General features: G+C 38.8%; 1 protein-coding gene across 2 annotated transcripts in view; it reads right to left on the reverse strand.

Moving 5' to 3' along the window:
- COL14A1 (collagen type XIV alpha 1 chain) overlaps positions 1–27,325 on the reverse strand; it is a 219,022-nt gene that overhangs the window by 45,273 nt on the left and 146,424 nt on the right. For both annotated transcript variants that reach the window (XM_059165716.1, XM_059165717.1), the window contains exons 35-40: positions 24,676–24,753; positions 21,605–21,691; positions 10,314–10,367; positions 6,612–6,707; positions 5,380–5,433; positions 4,775–4,828 (exon numbers count right to left, since the gene is read on the reverse strand). In XM_059165716.1, the coding sequence (XP_059021699.1) occupies positions 4,775–4,828; positions 5,380–5,433; positions 6,612–6,707; positions 10,314–10,367; positions 21,605–21,691; positions 24,676–24,753 (423 nt within the window). The remainder of the gene's footprint in view (positions 1–4,774; positions 4,829–5,379; positions 5,434–6,611; positions 6,708–10,313; positions 10,368–21,604; positions 21,692–24,675; positions 24,754–27,325) is intronic.

Below are 27,325 nucleotides of genomic sequence, written 5' to 3' on the forward strand. Positions count from 1 at the left end.
GTGGATGATTTATAAAAACCCATCTAGGCTCACAAGAAGGAAAGTCAAATCATCCTCCCCACTAGTTTTGTGATGGCTAAACACTTCCTCTTCTGAATGAGGAAGATACTCAAGGGGGATATTATCTTGAATCTTCGTATTTAACAAAATATTTCCTAGATCAGTCTCTCATCGCTGCTCAACATTGGTGACAGGAATTAAATCCAGATAACTGACTGGAGTTCCACTTCTCAAGGATATTTTAAGTCCAACTCACTTTGATGAAACAGGACATTCATTACAAAAACGGCTTTGTATGCATTGAACTCAAACCTACATCTAAAGGAAGCATGTTCCAAGTGTCCTTTCAACGTGGAATCCAAGAAAGTTAAACAAAAGCAACAAACCCTTTGCTTTTTCTTCAGGTTCTTTTTTATAGTTCTTTAAAATCTTCTAAGCTATCTTAATATGTCAAGCACAGGCATTATAAAATAGTATACTGTCCTGACTTATGAGGTTCACATTGAAAACAGTGAATAATTAGATAAGCTAAAATTAAATTTTTATATAGAAATTCTTTCTATGAATTTATTCCCTCAGTAACTCTACGGAGTCAAATATTTTTTCTGCTTCACAGATGAGTAAAGTGAGGCTTGGACATAGTAAGCAACCGGTCCAATGTCATTATGGTAAGGGTTCAAACTCAGGCCTGGTTAACAGCCCAAATCTATCATATTCACCACCGGCACATCCTGCTTTTCACAACCTCGCAAGTTCAGCAGAATTCATATGCAGAAGAATTTTTTTTTTTTTACTATTTCATTTTTTGCAGCTGAGAAAGGAAGGCTGTGGTTATGGCATGGAAATGCAGGGAACAGGAACCTGGGGCAAAGGAAGCTTTCCAAATTCAGTTCATTTGGAATTTAAAAATGAAAACCCTCTGTATTCAGACAATGGAGGAATTACTATCTTTCAGGTGCCATAAAAGCTCTACCTCCTTGTCATTTTTATTTCTTGTCTCTCTGCCGTTTTTATATAACCTTATTAAGAATTGGAAAATAAAAATAATTTTTACAATTTCTATGTGGAGCGTTTGACAGAAAGCTCATGGTCTTGGGTCTTGGATGTCAGTGAACTTCAGAACTGGGAAAGAGGTTGTGTTTTCTATGTTTTCCTCCCTTTTCTGTTCATACCCTCATTTCTTCTGTTTATCATCCCTGCCTTGCCTGTTCTTCCTAGTTTTGCTAAGGACCACCGGATGTCTAGGGTGGAGGCTGAGACCCACCCTTCATCAGAGGAGCTCAAAGATCACAGGAAAGCCTTAGGGTCACAGACACCAAGGAAAGAAGAGGGAGGAAGAAGGGGGAGATGGCAAGACACATAGTGAAAAAGAAAGAGGTGCCCTGAATGTTGTTGGCCAGAATGGTTGGGAATGAAGGTGTCTACACCCAACTGTTGAGTCTTGACTTGAGCTGTTATACACAGTTACCTTCTTATATTTTTTATTTTTTGAATATACAATTTCTTCTCAGCTTTACTGAGAGATCATTGATGTATGGTACCAATGTGCTTACTGGATACATTTATATATTGCAAAATGATCGCTACCATAACCTCCATCACATCACATGGTGACCATTTCTTGTTTGTGGCATGAACATTTGAGACCTCCTCTCTTAGCAATTGTTGCCTTTCAAAATGTGGCCCTGCACCATGTTTTGTCACTTGCCAAGGCTTGTTCAGTGAAGAAGTCCAACTTTTGCTGGACGAGCTTATGGCCCCAGGCCCAGAGCCGAGTATGAGTTGTCTCTAAGAGTCAAAGATTCCCCTTGGGAAAAGCCAGAATAAGCCAGGAACATTAGAAAACATGTTCCCTGTTTAAAGAGGAGATGTTTAATCTTTTCCCTTTTATTTTTGCTAAGCTCTCCCTCCTTCCAGGCCAAATTAAGGGGGTAACATTGACGCCAGCTCTAGAAAAGACGTGCTAATCTTTCCCTAAGCCGGGAGTGGAGGAGAGGGTGCTACCTCTGGGCTGGGAGTTCTTACCTGTCAACAAGAGAAGACAGAGATGAAAAAGAATGATGGGTGAGCAGGAAGGAGTAGCCCACTGTTCTTCAGCCTGCCTCCCGCTCTCACCTCCGAGATAGTCCAAGGACCGAGAGGCACATGTTGGAAACCATCAACCAGGTTTATTCCAACTGCTCCCTTCTCTGTCTACAGTGGGCTTTCCTCACTCAGGATCAGGGGCCATGAAGGTGAGGCAACAGGAAGTGATTTCAGCTGGTAGTGGGACGAAAGGGCAACATAGCTCTGCCTTCCTGATTCCCTGGGCGGTCAAGCCTAACTGGACGGTTTTCTGGAAGTGGCTTTTCAGGCATTTCAGTGGGAAGTCTCAGCATCCAGTGCCTGTTCTATACTGAAGTTGTTATCATTTCTTTTATTTTCTTCTTTGCCTTTTAAAATGGCCAAGGCAGAGGAGGAATAATCATGAAGTTTTGTCCCTAGGACTCTCAGCGACACCTGTCTCCCACTGCCGAGCCATGGAGACCTGCTGTACCAGAAGGACCTGGGCTTCCATCAAGGTGCTCTGTGTTCTGGATCTGCTGGGACCCCCATAAATCTTGGCTCGGGACCTCCTACTTTACTATCCTGATCAGTAACTTATTATTTTAGACCTTTCACTTTCCTTAAGCCCCCATAGATCAGAGCCACCTAAACAACTCTGTTTTCACCCACTTTTCCTTCTTTCTCTGCTGTGTCTGAAGAAGACCCATTTGTTTTCCCAGGTTAAGAGTCAAGTTCCTGACACCACCATATCCTTCCATGTCCTATAAGTAGATGGTCTAGGAATTGCCTCCTTTAACTATTGAAAGTCTTTCTTCTTCTGGATCCTTCTGCTCTGGAGCACTGGAGAACTCTCTCCAGGCTGAGCCGAGCACACGGCATGTAGTATGTGCTCAATTAAGATAAGTGCTCAACTAATATCTTATTAAATAAGATCTATGCAGCTTCTCCCTCAAGCAGGGCTGCCATGTTGTACAGCTCTAGGGGGCGCCATTATATTTTATTCTGTGTTAATGGCACCCCTTAAAGTTCCACACTGAAATACTATTTTCCTTCTCTAAAACAACTGTCACAGAATTGGCACAATATTTTTTAAACATGAGTCTGCAAAGAACGAGTATCTCCTGAAAGCCAGTAAGTCCATCTGCAACCAAGAATTTTTCAAAATGGGAGCTAAACACATTCTGAAAGGTTTTTTTGTCTCCATACTGGGGGAGAAAGGACAAAAAAATCTGCATACAGATATCTCATCACTTTATTACAGCTCTAAGACTGTTCGTTCCCTAAAAACATGTTTGAAGAAATAGCAAAATAATTATAAAAAGTCTGTGTTAGTATATAGGTTTTAAAAGGAAAAAAAAGAATTTTTCAAAGAAAGAATTCTAAAACCAAATGATTCAAACACCAATCCAATATGTTTGATTTGGGAGTTCTCTGCCAAGACTCATCTCCACACATAGATAAATCAAGTAAATTCACTGAACCAAATCTTTAGAATTGCCATTTCCAGAGCTTCAGGCATCATGAAAGATTCTAGGTGTGTAACCGAACAGGATCTTAGCCTAAGCCTTTTGCCAAAACATATAAATATTTCTAAATACTCCTTCCACATACACAAGAAACCTACATAAATCTAACTTTACAGTTACATGTACATGATTTACAGACTGAGTAGTTCCATTTAATGGGCAAAGACTAAACTGAGATTTTTAAGCAAATGAAAGTTTGGTGAAAAAAAAAAGAACATGGAAGGAATTTAAGGTCCCATACCTACATTTCTATAGAAAAAACGATCTCCTTATTTTGAGCCATATAGCCACTCTGAGCTAAAGGCAGGTCTTGTTTGAATAGACAAACGAGTCTTCCAGCCACTTGCTATCCCAGTGGGTAAGTTGTAACAAAAATAAGCAGTGCACGCCAAATGTGCTGGCCTTCATTGGATTGGACCTAACTAGTTGCCGCTCCATATAATTTTGTCTTGAGGGAAACTGTAGAGCCTCCCATATCCTGAATCAGTGACAGTTAAAAAAAACAAAAAAAAGATTAACTTGAATTTGTGTTTACCTGTCCAGTTTCACTCCTCGACAGTCTTCCCAAATTTAAATGTGTGCACGTGTGTGTACACAGATATGCACACACACATTCACACACTGCACTCTACTCCCTAGCCACACTGAACTCTGTGCAATATGGAAAATGGCCCACTTTATCTTCATCTTCATGCCTTTGTAGATTCTGTTCTCTGCTTGCAATAGCTTTCCTATCCTCATTGCTGTCCATATGGATAGGTTAAAAGACATATTAATTGACATATATCAAATAAATGAAGAACACTGTGGATAGTCATAATGCTTAAATTTCAACTCCTGTGATCCTTGATTTCCTTTGGGTTTGTGTCTAGAAAATTGAGAAAAAAAAAAACCTGGAAAATCTGCTAAACCAATGCACATAATTCAGTGCAAGTTGCATTCTGGTTATGGGTATGTTCAGAAAGAGGTGTCATTAATTTGGGAAGGTTTGATAAAAGTTCTCAGGTTTTGATGAAACTAATGAAGATGAAACTAATGGAAGAGGTCAATGAGGGGAAAGAGACAGGATAGGCAGAATATAGATAGAAGGAATAATAAGGAAAAAAACCATCTAGTTTCACTTCCTTATTAGAAAACTACCAGAAATAAGGAATGTCTTGGTAAGAAATCTAATGCACTAACAACCTTGGGCAGGGCCTTACCCGCTGGCCTGGAGACCCATCGCGTCCTGGTGAACCAATGCCTCCTGGGACACCCTAGGTAGAGCAAGGACCAAAAAAGTTAGAGTCACAGAAATTGGAAATCAATTTCTACCCACCTTCCCTGAAATAGATCAAGGGCTCCAAACAATTTAACAGCATAAAGGTGAATTCAGAATCCAGAAATGATTTGTATGAAAGAAATGTCCCCCACTGAGACTTGTCCTCGGGAAATTCTATATGGCTCTCAGAGGCAACTAAGGTGAATGAATACAGGTTAACAGTCTTTAATACAGAAAACACTTACTGCTAAAATCACAGCTGACTTTAGAAGCTACAACTTTCCCCCCAAAACCCCCCACCTTGGTAAGGCTCTAAAGCTAAGAGCATATGGTGGGGGACAGAGAGAGAAGGAGACAGACAATCTTAAGCAGGCTCGATATGAAGCCTGATGTGGGGCTTGATTCCACAACCCTGAGATCATGACCTGAGCAGAAATCAAGACTTGGATGCTTAACTGACTGAACCACCTAGGTGCCCCAAGCTAAGGTGTTTTTTTGTTTTTTTGTTTGTTTGTTTTAAAGCAGATTAAAAAGTAAAACTCATACCTGTGGGCCAGGAAGGCCTGTCTCTCCTTTTTCTCCTTTAGCACCCGGCATTCCCTGAATAGCCAAAAGCATTCGGGGTTACATTCAGGTAGGGTAAATTCTTCGTCTCTTCTTTCTCTCCACTGACTGTTCTAACATTGTCAACATTAACTTGCTTTCATGCTAACACCCAAACACAGCATGTTTCGCTTCCCACATATGCTACCTCCCATATGTAAGCATGCCTACGGAGCTGAACATTTATACAGTGGAACATTTAAAACACAGAACACAGTCTGATATGGGTGAGCCCATACTGTACATCTGTGGAGGAGAGACTGAACAGTTTGATACTATTGATAGCTCAGATTTTTGAGGTTCACATCTATCTACAATTCTGCTTTTGTTTTGGCTAGAAAGATATAGGAACAGAAAAGCAAACACAGGACCTGGCAGGTAGCAAGACCTTACCAAAGACTTATTAGTAGTAGTACCAATTGAGTCACTGGAATGCTAATGCTTTCTAAACCGTGAAAATAACCCAGAACAGGAAATTTCTCAGTGAGGGAGACAGAGTTATATGCCCAGAAAGATGACTAAAAATGTGATTAAAAGACTTGTTTGCTTCTAATATTAATTTTGGTTTATAGAAATTGGTTTTATTCTTGAAATCTTGATCCCTAGAGGAAGATTAATGAAAATCAGTAAGTGGTATTAAATTTGTTTTCCATGATACAAACAGCTTTTACAAATAGAGTTGGCTATATAAAATACACTTTCTATAATCCCAAACTCCAGCTAAATGCCCTGTCCTTTGATGCCCATTGAGATAAAAATCATAAATAAATGGCTTCCATCAATCTATATCCATGATTACTACATATCCATAGCAAACAACTTGAATTTGTTACTTTCTAGATTTTATTACATCTGTTAAGGACTTGATCCAACAAGAAAAAGGAAAATAATTGTCATAGCCCCATTTCTCTCCTTAGGCAAATTGCTTATAGATATACCTATTCTGTGTGGATGTAACTATTTGTAAAAACCATCAACGCTTAACAAAAAATTGGCTAGTGAATGAACTCATGATCTCTCAGTTAATGCTTCCATTTCTCAATTCTTTTTTTTTTAGGGGTTGAAAGGGACTGAGGCTCATTATATAAAGGGCACAGAAGACAAAAGTTCACTCTTTAGAACTCATGAAAAAGGGATCCCAATAAAATCCACACAAATTTTTACACACTACTCACAGGCATTCCTTGAATGGACAGACCACTTGGTCCTTGGGGTCCAGGGGGGCCCTGGGGTCCTGGAGGGCCTGTGTCACCTCGAGGGCCCTCTGGTCCCTGGAACATAAGAGAAGAAAATAATTCCAGAGGCAAGTTAGATTCTTGGTACTCAAACAGTATTTCTGCTTAGAGCACTTGTAATTTATTTCCTTACAGAAATGTTCCTGAGACACAAAACGCTGATAGGATAGCAAGACAACATGCCTCAGATGGTACACCTCCCAGACAAGATGTCATCAGTAAACCAAAAGGGTAAACACATAGGGGTTGTTGCAACTTTAATTTTTTTCTTCTGTAAATAAGAGGGTTATGCCAACTATGTGAGTAACGAGACCCCCCACACTCCATAACATCCGAAAGATAGAAAGTACTTCGAGACCACCCTCCTGGTCTGTGGCATGGAGGTTCATCCCATCTGGCTGAACTACATTCTCTCCACCTCCATGCCTGTCAGCCACCCATCTCGGGGGCACTCCTGCGTTACTGAAGACTTTGCACCCAGTCCCTGTTTGCTTCCTCCTCTTGATCCCACCATCCCTTCGTGCCTCTTCCTTGTCTGCCTCATGACCTGCCCTTGGGGCACTATTACTTGATTTCCTTCCTTCTCAGAATCAGGCACTCCTGTTCTATTAGGAACTCTCATTTCCACAGTTTGGATCTTGTGATTTGGCTAAAGCTCTATCACCTCTGTAATCCTAGTTCCAGAAAAACTACCTCCTCAGCTTCTTCTCCTTGTCCTTCTCTCATTCTGGGACTCCAGTGAGAACTAGTGAAAGTTAAGATTTCCAACACCTGGATATCATGTTAAATGTGAAGCTGATGAATCCGTTACTTGGGACAAGCAATGCAGAAGAAAAAGTGGGGGCAGATAATGAGCATAGTCGGTTACGTTTCAAGTTCATGGAGATAACCGTGTGGACACGTCCAACAGTCTGGGGATTGAGAGATGTCTGAGCTGGGATGGATTTTGGAGTCGGGGGAGACGTGTGTGTGGGTGAGGTTCTTACGGAGACTGCTGAGACAGTAACAGAAGAAACTGGAAAGATGAGATGAAAACAGGTAGAAAGGGGAGAAAGAGAAGCCTGAGCAGTGTAGGAAAGGCCAAAGGTACGGGGGCGAGAATTTCTAATAGGAAGGTGCCCAACCATATCAAATGCTGTAGAGACCTCATATAAGATAGGAATGAAACTGTAGCCTGTGGATTTGATAACAAGGAGGTAATCGGTGACCTTAATAAGAGCAATTTTACAGGATTCTTACAGGAAGGGAAGTCATATGCAGGTTAAGTACGATTCCGGTTATATGTAAATAGAATTATATACTGTGAACTTCATTGGTTCATGCTTCTTTCATGGCTCAGAGTGGTGTTGAGTTTCATACATTTATTTCATGTCTTCATCGTATGTTCCTTTCAACTCCATTGCATGGCTATGCAGAAAATTGTTCATTCACCTATTAATGACCACTTGAATCATTTCTAATTTTTTGCTATTGTGAATAAAGATGCTACAAATATTTATGTACCAAAACAAAACAAAACTTGGAAGTGAGGATGCAGAAAACAAATGAAAACTATTCTTATAAGAGACATAGTGTAAGAGGAGGAGAGACAGAGGTAGTTAGATTTAAAAAATATGATGGAAGAGACAAACCAGTAATTGATAAATATTAGTTAATAATTATAATCATTTAATCATATATTAATTAAATATTATTAAGGAACTAAGAGTGGAGCATAAAGGCAGAAGGTATGTGATCTCATTTTATTCTATACAATATGAGCCAAAATGACTTGGAGAGCCCAGCAGCAGGGCAGCTTTAAGATGATTAAGATAATTAATTAAGAAAATTAAGATAATTTAAGATAATTCTTATTATCTGTTTGCTACAGTTAAAATATGGACCCACAAAATGGAAAATAACACAGCATGGGATTTCCATATGGAAGGTATACTTCATCTGTTCCTACACTATCGCGTTGGTAGACATGTGAGGATCCTTTGTCTAACAAGATATTTTCCCAAAATAAGTTATAAAAAATATAAAAATATAAAATATAAAATACAAATATATAATATATAAAATATAATAATAAATATAAATAATATAAATATAAATAATATAATGAATAAATAATAATAAATAAATAATATAAATATAAATATAATAATAAATATAAAAAATAAAAATATAAAAAAATAAGTTATTTTCCTAAAATAACTTCATACTTTTGATTCATCAAAATCATTGTGGAGAAGCAACCACCTCAGTAGTGGTCCTGGAAATGGATTATCAGAGGTAAGAGGTCAATGTTGGGATCATCAAACATCTTTGAACTTCTAACAAGTCTTCATGATCAGAATCATCACTCAGTGAGAATGCTGAAAAAACAATGGGATCCTGCAGGGACCCCAATGGGCGGAGGAAGCCAGAATCTACAGGAGCTCCTGGGCACTGCCCCAAATTGGGACTGAGGAGGACCTCCTATACTGCTGTCTGAGAAGAGGCTTTTAAATCACTGGCTTTCATTGTAGGACCAGAAGAGAGAGAGCCAGGTAAGAAACATCAAATCTATGCCTAAGATATGTGTAACAATCTCAGAAAATTAAACCAACAGAAAAGGAGATATCTCATGATTGGAGTTTTGGGTTGGCTAGGGCCTCCTTATCTTCAGTCTTCTTTCATTTACTTCTTACCCCTCCCCCCATGTTAGCTTCTACCTTGCTTCATTTGTTTCCAGTTTTATAGTAAAATTTTTTGTTCTCTTCCCCAAGAAAAAATACCATGCAAATTGAGTGAGTGACTATACTGAAGCAGTAAGTCAAGACTACAGGTGGGTGGAGAGGAGATCACGTGGGGCAACAGGTACAAATAAAACGGGGGTCACATCACAGAGGGCCTTGAATGCCGCACCACGGAAGGTGAATCGTATACTCTCTAAACAATAGCAGCCTATGACTATAGTTTTTAAAAGTATGATATGACACAGCATAACTTTAAAGAAATAAATCTGGGGGCAGATGTAAAGAATCAATCAGAAATTCAAAATCACTGGAGCCAGGAGACCAGTTAGAAGATCTGCCAAAAGCCAGATAGAAGATGGTGAGGCCTGAAATCAATTAGTGGCTGGGCTTCTGCCCATCCCTTAGGGCGCCTTTGTGCAAAATAGGAAAACGTGTGCGTGGACATGGCTTGGCAAGGCTTGGTCATCTCAGCTGGTGCCTTTGTGCAGCACATGGCCCACACCAGCACCCGTGGTGGCCCTGGGCAGTGAGAAAGGAAAACAGAGCTGTGTGTTTGATTATACCTAGTGGAGAGGGAGTAGGACTCTAAAACTTGAGAAATTACCCGGGAGGGAGTGCTGCCTAGTTGTGATTAGATTTTTCTCCTTTACTTTGTTGTAGGTAGAGAAAGAACACTACCTGGGAAACTAAAATACTCAGAACACTGACATTCTATTTTTGACCTGGAAACCAACATTTCTTTTACAGAGTTCTTAAATACTTTTATGAAAAAACAGAAGTCTTTAAGAATAAGGGAAAAGACTTAGACACAACTTTTTGCAAAAACACAAGGGGTTCTAGACTGCAAAGGGTAAACAGTACTGAACTCCAAAATTACATTATTGCTATTTTTGAGAAAGAGATACAGAGAGAACATTACCTTTGGACCCTGTTCACCTCGTTGGCCCTTTGGTCCTCGGAGTCCTGGACCACCCTGGCAAACAGATGTTAAGTATTAGCACAAAGACAAGTCTTAAATAGCATGTTTCATCCATTTTCTTCAATAATATGGATTATGTAATTCTTATTTTGAATAAAGGCCAACTCATTGTGTAATGGTATATGTTCATTATGATCCTTTACTGGAAATCTGCCACCTAGACTCACCTCTTCCTGCAGATGATTTCATAGTTTGAGAAAGCGTTCTATGCCAAATCCTTTCAAATTAAAAAAAGCTATGGTCTTTTGAAATTTAGTGTGTAAGACTACTACTATTAATAGATGCAAATAAAATACACTGTTAATCTAAAATTGTGTGTCTTATACCACAACTTTGTGATTACTCTTTTAAATTATAAAAAGAATATAAAAATAGTAACAATTTAATTTTATTTACACCATAAAAGAGGCTAATCAGCGTTACTGGAACTTCAGTTTTTTGCATTCTCTGTAATATTTTTGCTTTATTAATGCACCACCTGCACAATTACTTAATATCATTTTCTTTATCTAGAAAAAATGTACATACATAATACATATCTATGTATGTGTATACGTATTCTTGGGAACATATTCTTTGTATATATGTGCATAAAAATATATGTGTATACACTGAATATTTTCCAACTGACTATTTAAATCTAATCTTAAAAGCAAATATTTTGGCACTATAGTTAATTGAAAAATGTATTACTTATTAAGAATAGAAGGTAAACTTAAAAGTCACATATTGCATGGAATACTGGGTATTGTACATAAACAATGAATTCTGATACACTGAAAAGAAATTTAAAAAAATAAAATAAAAAAATACTATAATGTTATAATGTTTCAATTCAGCTAGATTTTGTTTCTATTGAAGTCTGTGAGCCATGGGCTTGTTCTTTGTTAAAAAGATTAAGCAACACCCAAAGAACAAATAATCCAATCAAGAAATGGGCAGAGGACATGAACAGACATTTCTGCAAAGAAGACATCCAGATGGCCAACAGACACATGAAAAAATGATCCACCTTACTAGGCATCAGGGAAATACAAATCAAAACCACAATGAGATACCACCTCACACCAGTCAGAATGGCTAAAATTAACAAGTCAGGAAATGACAGACGCTGGCGAGGATGTGGAGAAAGGGGAACCCTCCTACACTGTTGGTGGGAATGCAAGCTCGTGCAACCACTCTGGAAAACAGCATGGGATTTCCTCAAAAAATTGAATATAGAGCTACCCTATGACCCAGCAATTGCACTACTGGGTGTTTACCCTAAAGATACAAACGTAGTGATCTGAAGGGGCATGTGCACCCAAATGTTTATAGCAGCAATGTCCACAATAGCCAAACTATGGAAAGAACTTAGATGTCCATCAACAGATGAATGGATAAAGAAGTTGTGGTATATATACACAATGGAATACTATGCAGCCATCAAAAGAAATGAAATCTTGCCATTTGCAATGACGTGGATGGAGCTAGAGGGTATTATGCTTAGCGAAATAAGTCAATCAGGGAAAGACAACTATCATATGATCTCCCTGATATGAGGAATTGGTGATGCAACATGGGGGGCTTGGGGGGTAGGAAAAGAATAAATGAAACAAGATGGGATTGGGAGGGAGACAAACCATAAGAGACTCTTAATCTCACAAAACAAACTGAGGGTTGCTGGGGGGAGGGGGTTTGGGAGAGGGTGGTGGGGTTATGGACATTGAAGAGGGTATGTGCTATGGTGAGTGCTGCGAAGTGTGTAAACCTGGTGATTCACAGACCTGTACCTCTGGGGCTAAAAATACATTATATGTTTATTAAAAAAAGAAATAAATAACCAAATCCAAAAAAAAAAAAAAATGAGTAACTATTTGCACCAGACTGAGAATATCTCTTTTTCCTGAGCAGAAGGATTAAAAGCTCATTGAAAATGTAATAGGTTGGGGTGCCTGGGTGGCTCATTTGTTAAGCATCTGTCTCTGGCTCAGGTCATGATCCCAGGGTTCTGTGATCGAGCCCCGTATTGGGCTCCCTGCTCAGCAGGAAGCCTGCTTCTCCCTCTTCCAACCCCCCTGCTTGTGGTCCCTCTCTTGCTGCCTCTCTCTCTCTCTGTCAAATAAATAAATAAAATCTTAAAAAAAAAAGAAAATGGAATAGCTTTCTCAGTGTGTGTTTCCAATTTATTTCCTGCTACATACAGGACCCTGAAAAGCATTTTGTGTACCATCAGCAAAACACTCGCATGAGTGGGAAAAGACTGGATCCGGTGATCTCGAAGGTTTCTTCCAGCTTGTTTTAGACACTTAAATTCATTCCCCTGCCCAATACCTTGTTGCTTATCTTCCAGGCTTTCATTTATTTTTTTTAAGATTTTATTTATTTGAGAGAGAGCACAAACAGGGGAAGGGTAGAGAGAGAGGGAGAAGAAGGCTTCCGGCTAAGTAGGGAGCCCAATGTGGGGCTCGATCCCAGAACCCTGAGATCATGACCTGAGCTGAAGGCAGATGCTTAACCACTGAGCCATCTGGGTGCCCCTCCTCTAGACTTTTAAAATACAATTATAAAACTGCATTTTCTGCATATATGTACCTATAGAAAATATTACCTGTAATATTATTGTGCTATTATATGATATATTATAAATTACATATGTGACATCACACTTTTTACATAGTTCTAAGTTTTTTTTAACTTAATATATTTTAGAGATTCTTTTCTATGACATATTATGATTTAACTTATAACAGTATAACAAGAACATTGTTAACTTAATAACAAAGTATTAGATTATACAGTTGTTTGTTTAACCATTATTCATGACTGGAAACAGGGTTTGCTTGCACATTTTTTTTTTGTTTATTTTTTTAAAAGATTTTTATTTATTTGAGAGAGAGAGAGAGCGTGCACAAGCAGGAGGAGGAGCAGAGGGAGATGGAAAGGCAGACAACCCCTGAGCAGGGAGCCCGATGTGGGGCTTGATCTTAGAACCCTTGGATCGTGACCCGAGCCAAACACAGAAGCTTAACCGATTGAGCCACCCAGATGCACTTTTTTTTTTCCTTTTACTGTTTAAACACTTCTGTAGTTAACATCCTTACACAGACCTCAAGCACAAACTTCAATATTTAAGTACAAATGTTAATATTTAGGATATCAACAAGTAGAATTATAAATGAAATTTGATGCGTAGGCCAATATATTGTCAAACTCCAAAAAAGCTGTGCCAGTTTACTCATCTACCAAGAGTTTAAGAAGGTTCCTACTTCTCTAAACCTTAGTCACCACTTGATCTTGAAAGGGAGCACAATTTGTCACCTCACAGTGTGCCCTTTGGCAGAAGAATTATTTCAGCCTGATTATTTAAGAAACTGCAGACACAGGAGAAGCCCTGAAAAGGAAAAACCGAGTAAAAGTTTTATAGGAGACATTTACATTTATGAGGCATGTCCCCGTTTGTAAAGGTGTCTCCCTCTCTGTACCAAAGAAAGGGAGAAACTAGAGAAATCTCTAGAAACCTACTTAAGAAAAAGGCAGAGACTTGGAACTGCATAACAGCCTCTTCCTCCTCAAACTGACTCCCTACCCTTGCTTTTTTTTTTTTTTTTTTTGGGGGGTCTTTAGCTTAAGATGATATTTAAAGTGATGGCTTCAGCCACTTTGGGGAGTTACTCAGTTCTCCTGGGTATCTCCAATGTATACAGGAAGTACACGTGTTATTAAACACCTGATTGTTTCTCTTCTGTTAATCTTTTTATTAAAAGGGTATCTTAGTCAAGAACCCAGAAGGGTAGAGGGAAAATTATTTTTCCTCCCCCACCATGTTGTCAAACTTTACATTTTTACCAAACTAACTGGTGAAAACAGTATTTTACTCTTATTTTAATTTTCATTTCTCTTAACACTATGCTAATGGGCATCACTTATAACTTTTGCCCATTGGCATTTCATCTTGATGCAACTACTAATTTCTATACCTTACTCAGTTTTCTAATGGGTTGCATTTTTTCTTCTCTTTAATGTGTAGAAATTCCTTAAATATTTGGATACCATACCTTTTGCTGCTATGTAGCATGCAAATATTTTTCCTCAGAGTGGCAGACACTCTTGGTTGGCTACCAAACAGTCTTTTCGGACTCCCTTCTCTATTTTATTTTTCCTACTACAAAGGCTGAAAAAGACGGATTTGCTTGCCCCACCTTCTTTGCAACCAGGAATGGGCACATTAACCACTTTGGGCCAATGTCATCAAGAGGCCACAAGCCTTTAGAAAGGAAAGTGGGAGGCTGGGACAAGCCTGGGGGACCATCCACCTCTAAATCTTTTGTGAGCAAAGAATAAATACTTAAATGTCCCAATGGTTTACCCTACTGTGCCAGTCAAACTTTCTGTTCCTTGCAGCAAGCTCAGGTCTTCCTAATTAATATACCATTCTGGCACAAACTCCTTACCTTTCCCTGTGCATCTTTAATGATTGGTATTTAACTGCAGGTTTTGTTCAGATGTGACAATTTGGCTTGCAACTATGCATGCCACAGGCATCTTGTCTAAAAGCCTGGAACCTTTTATATTTGTAACTTGTTTTGCACCTTATCCTTAATCTTCAACACTGAGCACATGACAAGAATTCAATACAGTTTTGTGGATGTTAACTTCCATCCTTTTTTTTTTTTTAAATATTTTATTTATTTATTTATCTGACACAGAGAGATCACAAGTAGGCAGAGAGGCAGGCAGAGAGAGAGAGAGAGAGAGAGAGGAGGAAGCAGGCTCCTAGCAGAGCAGAGAGCCCAACGCAGGACTCGATCTCAGGACCTCGAGACCATGACCTGAGCCGAACCAGAGGCCCAACCCACTGAGACACCCAGGTGCCCCAAGTTCCATCCTTTTAATAAGAAAGGGTTAGTTTAGGCAAAGGGAATATGGTTCATTCACCCATGACTTCCTACAGTTCTTTTGTAGCTTTATTGGCACAAAACACCCACGTATAAATTCTTGAATGAGAAAATAATAACAACCATGTCAAATCATTAGTCAGGGTTTACTTCATATTGTTTGGGATACTGTTTCTTGAAGAGTTTATTATACTTTAAATATTTGAAAATTTCAATAGCTTTTCCCCTATTTTATATCTTTCTTTCCAAGCCAGAGCTCAACCCTTCTCTTTCACTTCTCTGCTGCTTTTTTCTCATTACAAAGTCTGACTCTTAGGCCATATGTAAATATTTTACAACCTGTTCCAGCAGTATTGCAGATGAAAACACTTGAAAACCCCTCCAGCTAATAAAGCTTATTAATGCTGCTTAAAATAAAATAAACATTATTATAATTAAGAACTGAATGCATAAATACCAGAAATGAAGAAACAAAAGCCAGAGAAGCAAGCATGTGGACAGAGACTGCCTTGGGGGAAGATGGAGAAAATTGTTCAGGATTGCTGCAAAGTCTGTATGTTAGAGTCTATGCAAAGCAAGGAAATGTGAACTCGGTGGGAGCAGAGCGGAAAATGAAATGTTCTTTAAAGCTGAGGAACTTGAAAAGTTTCACTGTGAATTGGGGGAGGAGGGACAATAAAAAATAGCAGGTGGATGACCAAGATGTTGCTTCCAATGCAGCTTTGGGAGGAGTAGGAAATGTCTTTGTTAAGTAACATTACCCAGAAGCTGATTATCCCACAATCCAGGGATCATTGCTCGTCAGAAGCAAACAACGTCTAGGTGGATTTCAGTTGGCTCTCTACCCAGGAGCTTAGCAGAAGTGGCACAGATATTCTTTGAAGGAATATAGCCCCAAACTGGCTCACAATATCCCCCGAGATAAAATTTCACATAATACAAGCTCAAATATATACCCTCCCAAATCACACAATACATATGGAAACAACATAATGTAATACCAGCACAAAAGAAAAATGGCAGACTCAGAATCACATACAATGCAGATATTGAGATGATCAGATAAAAAAAAGAAACTTTGTTTAAAATATTGAAAAAAAAAGTTTTGAAGTATTACAAAAGAAGAAAGGGTATAGAAATGCCCAGAAGTTCTGAAAAGGAACCAAATTTAATTTCTAGCTTTGCTCTACATAATCATAAAAATCAGAAATACAATGGATAGGTTAATAGCTTATTAAGCATAGCTAAAGGTAGAATACACTAGAAACTAATTTGGAAGAAATCACACAGAAGAAAGCTGGAGAGAAAAGCAGAAATAAAAAAGGTTAAGAAACATTGAAAGTAAAAAAGTATATCAGTTGAATTTTAGAAAAACATAATGGTGATGATAGGAAAGAGGCAATATTTGAGGAGACAGTGACTAAGAAAACTCCAAATTTAACGAGAAACATTGCCATTCAAACTCATGAAGTCGTAAGTTTTCCAAAATGGCAGATCATCTACATTAAAACCATGCCCCAGAGCACACTGTGGCCAAACTTCAGATCACTAAAGACAAAGGGATCTTGAAAATAAGATCTTCCCGTTTATTAGTTTGGAAAGTTGTCTCACTGCTTTAATTAAGGCCAATATTAACCTTATTGTTCTCTTATATTAAAATCCGAACTGATAACTGGTTTGGTGTTATAGAGTATCTTTACCACATACGACAATGTGGAAACTCAATTGCTTCCATTTTATTACTCTGCTGTGTGCTAGGACACTGCTTATCAAAGTGAACCATTACCACATGTTCCTAGAGTAGTATGTTGAGCGAGGCGAGAAGAGATAAGGAAGTAATTTCGTTTTCACTTAAGAACAACATCTAGGTTGGTTGCATATTGCTTTTCTCTCACTGGCCAGATCTTGGTCAGAAGGTGATACCTACTTACAGATGCTAAGAAGTCAAGTCGCCAGCTGAAGGCCATGGGTTTAGCTAAAACTCAGGGGCAACTAATGCCAGGGGTACAATCAACAATCTCTATAACAACCATCAAAACTATCTTTTGATAATACAAAATGAAAATATGATAATATTTTGTGATGAACAAAAATTGAAAATTTTCTATCAATAGTCTCCTTAAAAGAACATCCTGGGGCACCTGAGTGGCACAGTTGGTTAAGTGTCTGAGTCTTGGTTTTGGCTTCAAGGTCACGATCTCAGAGTTGTGAGACAGAGCCCCAAGGAGGGTTCTGCACTCAATGGGGAGTCTGCTTGAGATTCTTTCTCCCCCTCTCTCTGCCCCTCCCTCTGCTTGCTTGCACTCTCTCTCTAGAAAAGAAGGAAGGAAGGAAGGAAGGAAGGAAGGAAGGAAGGAAGATCAAAAGGGTGTATTCCAGGAGAAATAAAAATGATACCAGAAGATTTTGTGAGCAAAGGAATAGCAAGTATGGAGGCAAGTCTTAACACATAGTAATTTATACCAAGTACTAATAAAATGTCTAGTTTATGATGTTAAAAAACCTACTAAAATACTAGATAGCCAACGGTGCATAAATTATAAAAAGGATGACCGAAGAGAAAAATATTCCAAGAATATCCTATCTATTGAAATATGGGTGAAAATCTTAATTCTTTTTAGACTTTGTCAAGCTAAATATGTTTGTTAAAATCTCTTGGTTGACCATTAAAAGAACAGGTATAGATTTCCAAATTAATGGAGGGGAGAAGAACAGAATAAAAAACCAAAAAGCCAGAGAGTGTAAATGAGTAGATAAAGCCTTGACCAACCAAGAAAGGCACATATATATCATGTGGGACAAATAGAAAGCAAAAATTAAGGTGATAGATATAAGAATATTAGCCCAAAGAGGTTAATTGTCACAAACAATAGAATGAATGGACTAAACTCTAAAAAAAAAAAAAAAATTGCAAAACCAGATTGAAAACAACACCTAGCCATATACTATTTAAACAGAACACATCTCAAACATAAAGACAACAGAAAGGCTGAAAACTAAAAGGATGAAGAAGAGGAGGGGCATTAAGGAGGGCACGTGATGCGATGAGCGCTGGGTGCTACGTGCAACTGATGAATTACTGAGCTCTACCTCTGAAACTAATGATGTACTCTCTGTTGGCTAACTGAATTCAAATAAAAATATATATATGTGTATCAAGAAAATAATCCAAAGACAATGTTGATATGGCAAGTCACTAGCAAGATGAAGGTTTTCGATTTTTTGAACCCTGGAACACCATCTCCAGATATACAATGCAGAATTACAAACCAAATTGGACAGATTGAAATTGAAGTAGAAGATTTTTAATATCTGTCTCAGCAATTGAAAGATAAAGAATTAATGCAGATAAAGAAAATTCTAACAACACAATTTACAGTTTGATTTACTGGATATTTATGTTTAGAATTCTAAACTCCACAATTAGAAAACACATACTCTTCTAAAGCATACAAGGAACAGCTGTAAAACTTGGCAAAAGGTCACAAAGCAAATGCCAAAGAATCAATAAATGTCCAAAAATTGGTACCTTGCAGACTATCTTCCATAAAAAAAGTGCAATAAAATTAATACAAGAAAAAAAATTAAGATTGCACATACTATTGGAAACTTAAAAAGACACTTCTAAGTGAACCATGGCTAAAAAGAAGGAAAACATAAAAAATGATAGCTCACAGAAATATTAAATTTAACTACACCAGCATTAAAATTTCTAGACAATAAAAACTCCTATAAACAACAACAAGCAAGCCACAGGCCAGGAAATGACATTTGTAAACCATATCATTAAAAAAGGATTTGTGTCCAGAATATATAAAACCACTTAGAAAGTAAAATAAAAAAATCTCTGTACCACAAAATCCTAGAAAAGTTTATAAACAAGTATTTATATAGAAAGGAATCCAAATGACTCAGAGGCAAATGAAAAATTGCTCCATCCTACTAGCACAAAGGGAAATTCTTATTTAAAATAACAATCACAGGGGCGCCTGAGTGGCTCAGTCAGTTGACTCTTGATTTCAGCTGGGGTCATGATTTCTGGGTCTTGAGATCAAGCCCCAAGTTTGGTCCTGTGCTGGGCATGGAGTCTGCTTAAGATTCTCTCTCTCTCCCTTTGCCCCTCCCCCCAACTTATTCTCTCTCTTTTTCTCTCAAGAAAAATAAATGAATGAATAAAATGAAACAACCACCACAGGGTTTTATACCCATCAGATAAGTAAAAGCTCTTAAATCTGGCAAGACCACTATGCTGGTGAGATGCAGGGAAACCAGACCCTTTTCTAGAGTCTGTGGAGAGGATACTTGGACAACTATATAGAAAGGCAATTAGTGGTTTCTTCGTGAGGCTGAAGATACACCCTCCTTATCTTTTAACAAATCTGATCCTCAATGTAACCATAAGAGCACTCATGTTTGCAGAGACATAAAAGGATGTCCACTATAATAATAGTGTAATCAGGAAGTTCTCCACAGTCATGGGTCAATAATCTCTAGTTTATGTAACAGAATAATGCGCATTACCTCTGATAAAGTTCAAAGACATACCGTTATTTTTTTTTAAAAGTTATATTTATTTATTTGAGAGAGAAAGCACATGAACACAGAAGAGACCACAAAGGGCTCAATCTCATAACTCTGAGGTCATGAGATGAGCTGAAACCAAGAGTCAGGTGCTTAATTGACTGTGCCACCCAGGTGCCCCTCAAAGACATACTTTTGGGTTGAAAAAAAAAAATCAAGCTATCACAATTGAAAGCAAATCTGTGTTTCCAATTCCAAGATTAAACTAAAGGCAAATCCTTAGATTTGACTGATATTTCATAATGCACAGAACACTTATATGTATATTATCTTATGTATTCCTCAGAAAGACAGAGAGGTGTAAGTTCGTTTACATATGTGGAGAAATGGAGGTTTGCAGCAGTTCAGAGACTTGTCTAGTCTTAAGAGCTAAATTTAATGCTTTTACCATGATTCCACTTTGGCTTTTTTGGGATAAAGAGTCTTCTGTTCAAAAAAAAAAAAAAGGAGTTGGGTTCTACAACTACACTCGAAAGAATGTTCTACATGCCAAAGGCAAAGGAGAGGCTGCTGGGATACATTTCAGACACATCAGCAAGCAGGTTCTCTTCCTTTTTGTCAGTTCAGGAAATGAGGTACAATTCTGAATGGGGGGGCCAACTTGGAGTGAACCTTCATGCTGCCTGTGTGGTCTACTGCACGCAGTGGGCGGGCCCACCTGCCTCGCGCAGCCAGTGTCCAAGGACTGGTAGGACATCAGAATATTCCTCCTGCAAGGTCTGGATTTCTTTATTTGCTTGTACTTCTTCTCCCTGTTTTCTCTGTCTTTCTGCCTTGGTCCATTTGCCCTTTCCTAACCATAGACCCATAGACCCACTATATCACCTTAAGGAAACACCCATACCCCCAGGTTAGCAGGTCAGATCGAAAATGTCACTTAAACACATTAAATGGAAAGGTCCATTGTGGTAAATTCAAAGAGCCAGGTAGTGCAATTATATACATTTTATATTTTACAAATATTTTCTTTCTCTCTCTCCCTCCCTCCTTCCTTGCTGCTCCTTCTCTCTGCCCCCACAGGGCCAATCTCCCTCTCTTCCCATTTTGCAGGAAGTTTCCATCAGTAGTGGAGAACTTCATGATCAGATAGGGTATTTTTCCTGGTGAAATCCTTCCTTCATGTATCAATTTTAACACGTAAGAAATCCTTCCTTCATGTATCAATTTTAACACGTAATAGGCAAAGGGAGGGTACTTAAATCTTACAGGTGCAAGTAGAGAGCCAACGTTTGAAACATTCACACTGAACATAGACCACAGGAGTTTAAAGGGAACATTTTGAAATATGTAACAATTTGAAAGACAGTATAATATACAGGTCAAAGAACATCATATATAGGGGTCATAGAGATCTGGATTTAAAAAGAAGTCGTGTTCTTTAAGCAAGTTTCTTTCTTTCTTTCTTTCTTTCTTTCTTTCTTTCTTTCTTTTTTTTAAGAATTTATTTATTTATTTGACAGAGAGATGGAGACAGCCAGAGAGCAAAAGTGTGTGTGTGTGGGGGGGGGCACAGATGGAGAGGAAGCAGGCTTCCTGCTGATATGGGGCTTGGATCCCAGGACCTTGGGAACATAACCTGAGCCAAAGGCAGACACTTAACCACTGAGCCACACAGGCGCCCCACTTTAGGCAAGTTTCTTAACATCTCTCTGCTTTGGTTTGCTCATAAGACTAAGTACGTGTTTAGCACAGGGGCAAGCACATATTAGACACACAAGTGATAGCTATGAATATTTTTAAAGAACATTTAAGTCTGAACGAAGCAAGACTTACTGGTGGGCCTGCTGGCCCCAGAGTCCCCGTATTGACTTCAGAACAGGAGCAGGAATGCGGTAGCTCTGGGCAGGTCTCCTCATCCCTCTGAAGAGAGAAAAGAAAAATAGCACAACTGTTACTTATTTATTTGACAGAGACATGGAGACAGCCAGAGAGCAAAAGTGTGTGTGTGTGTCAGCGGGGAGCAAATGGCTATACAAATGGCTTTATGGGCTCAAAGAAAACACTTCGATTTAGAACACTAAAAAAAAAAAAAACAAAACAAAACCAAAAACAAACAAAAACAAAAACAAAACAAAACAAAACAAAAAGCCACTCAAGTGAACATTGGTGTGGAAAGGCAAAGAATATTCTTGCCCACAAAATATTTTCCTTAAAGAAAAATGAATGAGTGTCTGGTGAATCATTGATAATCATCGTTACCAAAGGATGTTGATAAAATTAGTTCAGGGATGGAGGTGAAGAAAGGAAGGCAGAAGCGGGTGTAAAAGAGATTCTGATGACAATTTTATTCAGTTTGAGAAGGAGTACTCTGTGAACTAAAGGTCTTGAAAACCATCTTACTTCTATTTCAAAGGATTAAAAAAAAAAAAAACAAGTTGGAATAGTCAACTGCATCTGAAACACATAAAACAAAATAAAAACAGTGGTTCAACCCATCGTCAAGTCCCTGCAGCAACTTCCCTTACGACTCACGTTCTGTGGTTGAACGTAAGGAAACACCACCGTAGCCACCTAACGCTGTGGGATAAGAGCTCATTTTCCTTCTCTTGCCCAATTTTGTGGCCACATGACATTACAAGATAGATAATGAACATCGGGCTGGACATCTCTGGATATGTTACTGGGATACGAAGACAGAGCGCCAGCCAAGAGCGATCACAGTTTGTGACCAGCCCATTCGAAGCTCTGGCCAAAAAGGAGTCTGTACCAGGACAAGAAACTGCAGAAGACCATAGGGTCCACTGGTCCTGTTGGGCAGGGGGAAAATAAGCTTCACTTCTTAAGACTCTGGAGGAAAAGTAAAGCTGAACTGAATAGAGGACGGTTGATAATTAAAGGATCAAGTGGAAAATAATCTCCATCTCTGAAATGTTCACAACAGGAACCAGAAAATGTTGATCAGGAGGCCCAGGTATCCTGTATATACTTTTCTCTGATGTTGGACAATAGTCAAGGCTTTCTTTCAGCTCATTATAGGAAACCCCCCTGCTAACACATCTGGCCTGATATCTGGGTAGCTGGAGTGGAAAAAGTATCCTCAAAGAGCCTCTGAATAAGGCTGACACCAGGTCTCCTGTGACCAGAGGCTCCATAATGGTTTTGTCATGGCTGCCTACTCTCCCTCCATCCATGTCTTCCTACCGTGGAACGGTCACACCTTCAGTGATAGAAATAACTGGAAAAGCCCTTATCAGGCCTGGGTCCTACCCAGGAAAAGTGGGGATCGCATTTTGCTCAACACAGCCTGGGCTTCTGAATGTTTCTGCTTCCAAATTCCAATCCATCTGTGCTTAAGCATAATATCCCAGAGTCTCTCTGATTTAATGCTTCATCAGAGTTTACTTGGAAAGTAATTTTGATGAAGAAAGAGTAAGTTACAGCTCACTCTTGAACAACCTGGGTTTGAACTGCACTGGTCCACTTACACGTGGGCTTTTTTCCCCCCAATAAATGCAGTACAGTACTACGAATGTATTTTCTCTTCCATATGATTTTCTTAATAAGTCATCTTTCTTTAGCCTTCTTTAGTGTAAGAATATAGTATATAATGCATATGATATGCAAAATAGGTGTTAATCAACTATTATGTTATCAGTAAGGCTTCCTTCCAGTCAATGGTAGATAAGTTTTGGGGAGGCAAAAGTCACACACAGATTTTTGCCTGAGTGGGAGGGGGGCCGGTGCCCCTAACTCCGACGTTGCTCAAGGGTGAACTGTATTTTCTTCTCAAAAAGAGTGACCATGAATTGAATGCCTACAATCGATGGTGTGATCTGGTGTAAGGTTCACAAGGCCAGTCTCTTGGACTTTATTGGACTGCTCCATGCCCATTCTTCAAGTTTACTTATCGAGACATGACTACTCTCCAACCATAACAGCATCATCCATTCAGCCACTGTCCCTAAGAATGCTAAGATATGAATCTGTTTTTATATATACAGGTAAGCTCCCCAAATTATACTTGGTATTAATAATGATAAAAGTCTGGTTTTCTAGTTACAGCAAATAGATTATACAGATTATGACTACGATTTCAGAACTGTGTGCCAAGATGCCCTGGGGCACCTCAGCAAACTTACGGGGGCACCATGAACATTTTAGAACCTCAAGAGAAAGAGCAATATTTATTGGGCACCCACTGGACTTCATGTCAGCAAGTAGCTCAAGGTCGCTCATAATCTTAACATTAGATACTGAAATATTTTCTTGATGGTGTCATATACTTACAAATCTGGGGTTCTGGCAGTTTCTATGATGGAAAGCAAGTACCATGGAAAAAAGTCAATGTGGGAAAAAAAAGAGAGGTGGCGATGTCCAATCAGATTCTAAGACATGAAAAATTGGGCACTCCAGGTAGAACCATCCTCATCCTAATAGTGAGTAGTTGTGGTTATATAAGAATAAAATAACAATACCGCTTTCTTCTTTCGATTCATGTGTCTTATTTTTTCACAAGGCTACTGAGTTATTAGTGTATAAACACTTACGATTTTTGGACCTAATGGATTCATATATGGAATTGTTCAGCATTTCTTTTGGCTTGGGGGTACTATGGAAAAAATTATTGCAACACCACATGTTTCCTGAACCAGGAAGTTTGAGAACCTCTGGACCCTCTGTAGACGGCACCCCCTGGAGGTGTGCAGCTCCCTCTACGCATGTCAGTGTGCCCTGCTGACGTCAGATATGCCTCTTTCTTAACCTCTTCTGATTTTTATCATCATCACAGTGAGTTAGCTCGTTACGGGTTTTATGAAATAGCATTCAATTTTCAGAGAAAATTACATAAAACTTTAAAACATCTCAATAAAGAACAGACCTACTAATAAAAAGAGAATTCTTACCAGGCCTGGAAGTTCACAGCATTTGTCTCTATCGGCCCATGATGGGGAACAGATAATATCAAACATCTGTAACTGGAACTGTAATTTAAAACAAAATTGTCATTCAATAAAAAATAGACACACTCCATCTATAATTATGATTTCATATCCTGTATCACATAATACAACACTCATACGTGTGTAACATAACTTTACAGTACATAAAGGCATTCCAGCAATATCAAATTATTTTTGTTCCTCCGACACACAGCGATTCAATATTTTGTCTGTAGTTACTCTGTAGCTAGTCCATCCAGCCTCCAACTTCCCCTTTCACCCCTGCCTAAAGGAGCTTAGCTCCTCTGTTGAAACTTGCCCTGTTCTGCTCTCATGGTCATGACCAGTGTCTCTGCGACCCTACAACACTCCATGTATCTCTTCTCTGGCACGTCTCCCACCATACAGTGTGATTATTTATATTAGCTCCTCCTTAGACTGGGAGCTTTTCAAGGGACAGAGAACTACTTCTTCATCTTTGTATCCCTGTCATATGTGGGTGGTAGTAGGGATTCACGAAGTCTTGTCAAGTTCATTCTGACTCTAATCGCTTATGCACACACTCAACAAATTTTTCTTTACTATATAGTGCAAGCCAGATACCACATCCACCTTTTAGAACATGACAATGAACAAAACCAAAATCCTGCCCTCAAGATCTTACTGGGAACTAGAGCTACCTCATGAGTGCTGTTTACGACATTGTAAGTGTTGTGATAAATTCACAAATAGTACTATCGGACTCTGTGCTGAGTGTATTTTTTTAAAGATTTTATTTATTTATTTGACAAGACAGAGACCACAAGTAGGCAGAGAGGCAGGCAGAGAGAGAGGAGGAAGCAGGCTCCCCCTGGAGCAGAGAGCCCAAGGTGGGGCTTGATCCCAGGACCCTGGGATCATGACCTGAGCTGAAGGCAGAGGCTTTAGCCCGCTGAGCCACCCAGGCGCCCCCTGTATTTTTAGTTAAGCCATTGATCATGCCATCAATATTAGTCTTGTTCTACTCATGTATGTTGGCAAAACTCAACGTACATTTGAAAATACACCGAAACATCACTGTAATATTATTAAGGGCTAACATTAGCTTCATGACCCAGCCATTTCTGACAATATATTTATTCAAATATGATTTTCAAGTATTATGCATGTCACCGATTATTACAAAGCTGGGACATTTTTTCATTTTGAATCTAGCACCTTTCTTCAGTGGGTAGTGTTTTCAGCAAGTGCTAGAAACTCTCCAGGTACCTTATTTTCCCCGAAGAAATACAACTCATCCCTGGCAGGGGTCCCATGGATGAAAATGAAAATGCCCAAGTAGAAAGTACTGCAAAATAGTTACTCACAATGCAGGCAGTATCACAGAATAGCCTGCTCTAAATGACAGTAAGGGGAATAAAACCAGGCTTTTTCTTGCAATACATAAGAACTGTGCTTTGTTGCAAATCTCCTTTCCCAAGTGAGTTTTGCAAGATTGATAAAGTAAAGCTTAAGTTTTGAAAGCAGATCTATGAATCAAGGCATCGCAGTTTTTTTGATGGGCTTTTTTTTAAGACAACTATTGGTGTTTGAAGAAATATGTGCATGGCTCGCTGCTCTTTTTTCTCCAGATTAAAGAAAAACTCCCAAAGGGTAGGATCCAAAGGTATGTTGCTCTCTGGAGAGCAACAGTAAAACAAAAATCATGATCATTAAAAAATCCAGTTTTGCTGAGTGAAATAAGTTAAGCAGAGAGAGTCAATTATCCTATGGTTTCACTTATTTGTGGAGCATAACAAATAGCATGGAGGACAAGGGGAGATAGAGAGGAGAAGGGAGTTGGGGGAATTGGAAAGGGAGCTGAACCATGAGAGACTATGGACTCTGAAAAACAATCAGAGGGTTTTGAAGGGGCGGGGGTGAGAGGTCGGGGTACCAGGTGGTGGGTATTAGAGAGGGCACGGATTGCATGGAGCACTGGGTGTGGTGCAAAAATAATTAATACTGTTATGCTGAAAATAAAAAATAAATTTAAAAAATCCAGTTTTTAAGGTTTTTGGACCAAGAAAAAAATAGGTTTTTCAAATTAAAATAGTTTAAAGGAACACTGATGTTTATGATCAATAGCAACAAAAGTATTTCAAGGACCATGGGGTTAGGAGGCTATGGAGCTAGACCGCCTTGTGAAGCCTCGGATCCTCCACTCACAAGCTAAGTCATTTTGAACAAATTATGTAATGAGCTCAGATCCTAGTTTTCTGCATCTGTAAAATTAGGATAATAATAGCAGCTAGCTCTTTAATAATAGCTATTTATGAGTGTAATAATAGGAGCTATAACAGTAAAATGAGTCAATGTACGAAGATATGTATAACAAGGCCTAGAATATAGTTATCATAAACAATAGGTATTATTATTTAAAGATTTTATTTATTTATTTATTTGAGAGAGAGAGCGAGCGAGCAGGGGGAGGAGGAAAGGAAGAGGGACAAGCAGACTCTCTGCGGAGCGTAAAGCCCAACACAGGGCTCAATCTCACAATCCGAGATCACAACCTGAACCACGTCTAAAGTTGGATGCTTAACCAACTGAGCCCCCCAGGCACCTCTAAATATTATTTGAATGGAGCAGGTAC

This window comes from Mustela lutreola, chromosome 3 (assembly GCF_030435805.1).
Source record: "Mustela lutreola isolate mMusLut2 chromosome 3, mMusLut2.pri, whole genome shotgun sequence".
In the NCBI taxonomy this organism is placed as follows: domain Eukaryota; kingdom Metazoa; phylum Chordata; class Mammalia; order Carnivora; family Mustelidae; genus Mustela; species Mustela lutreola.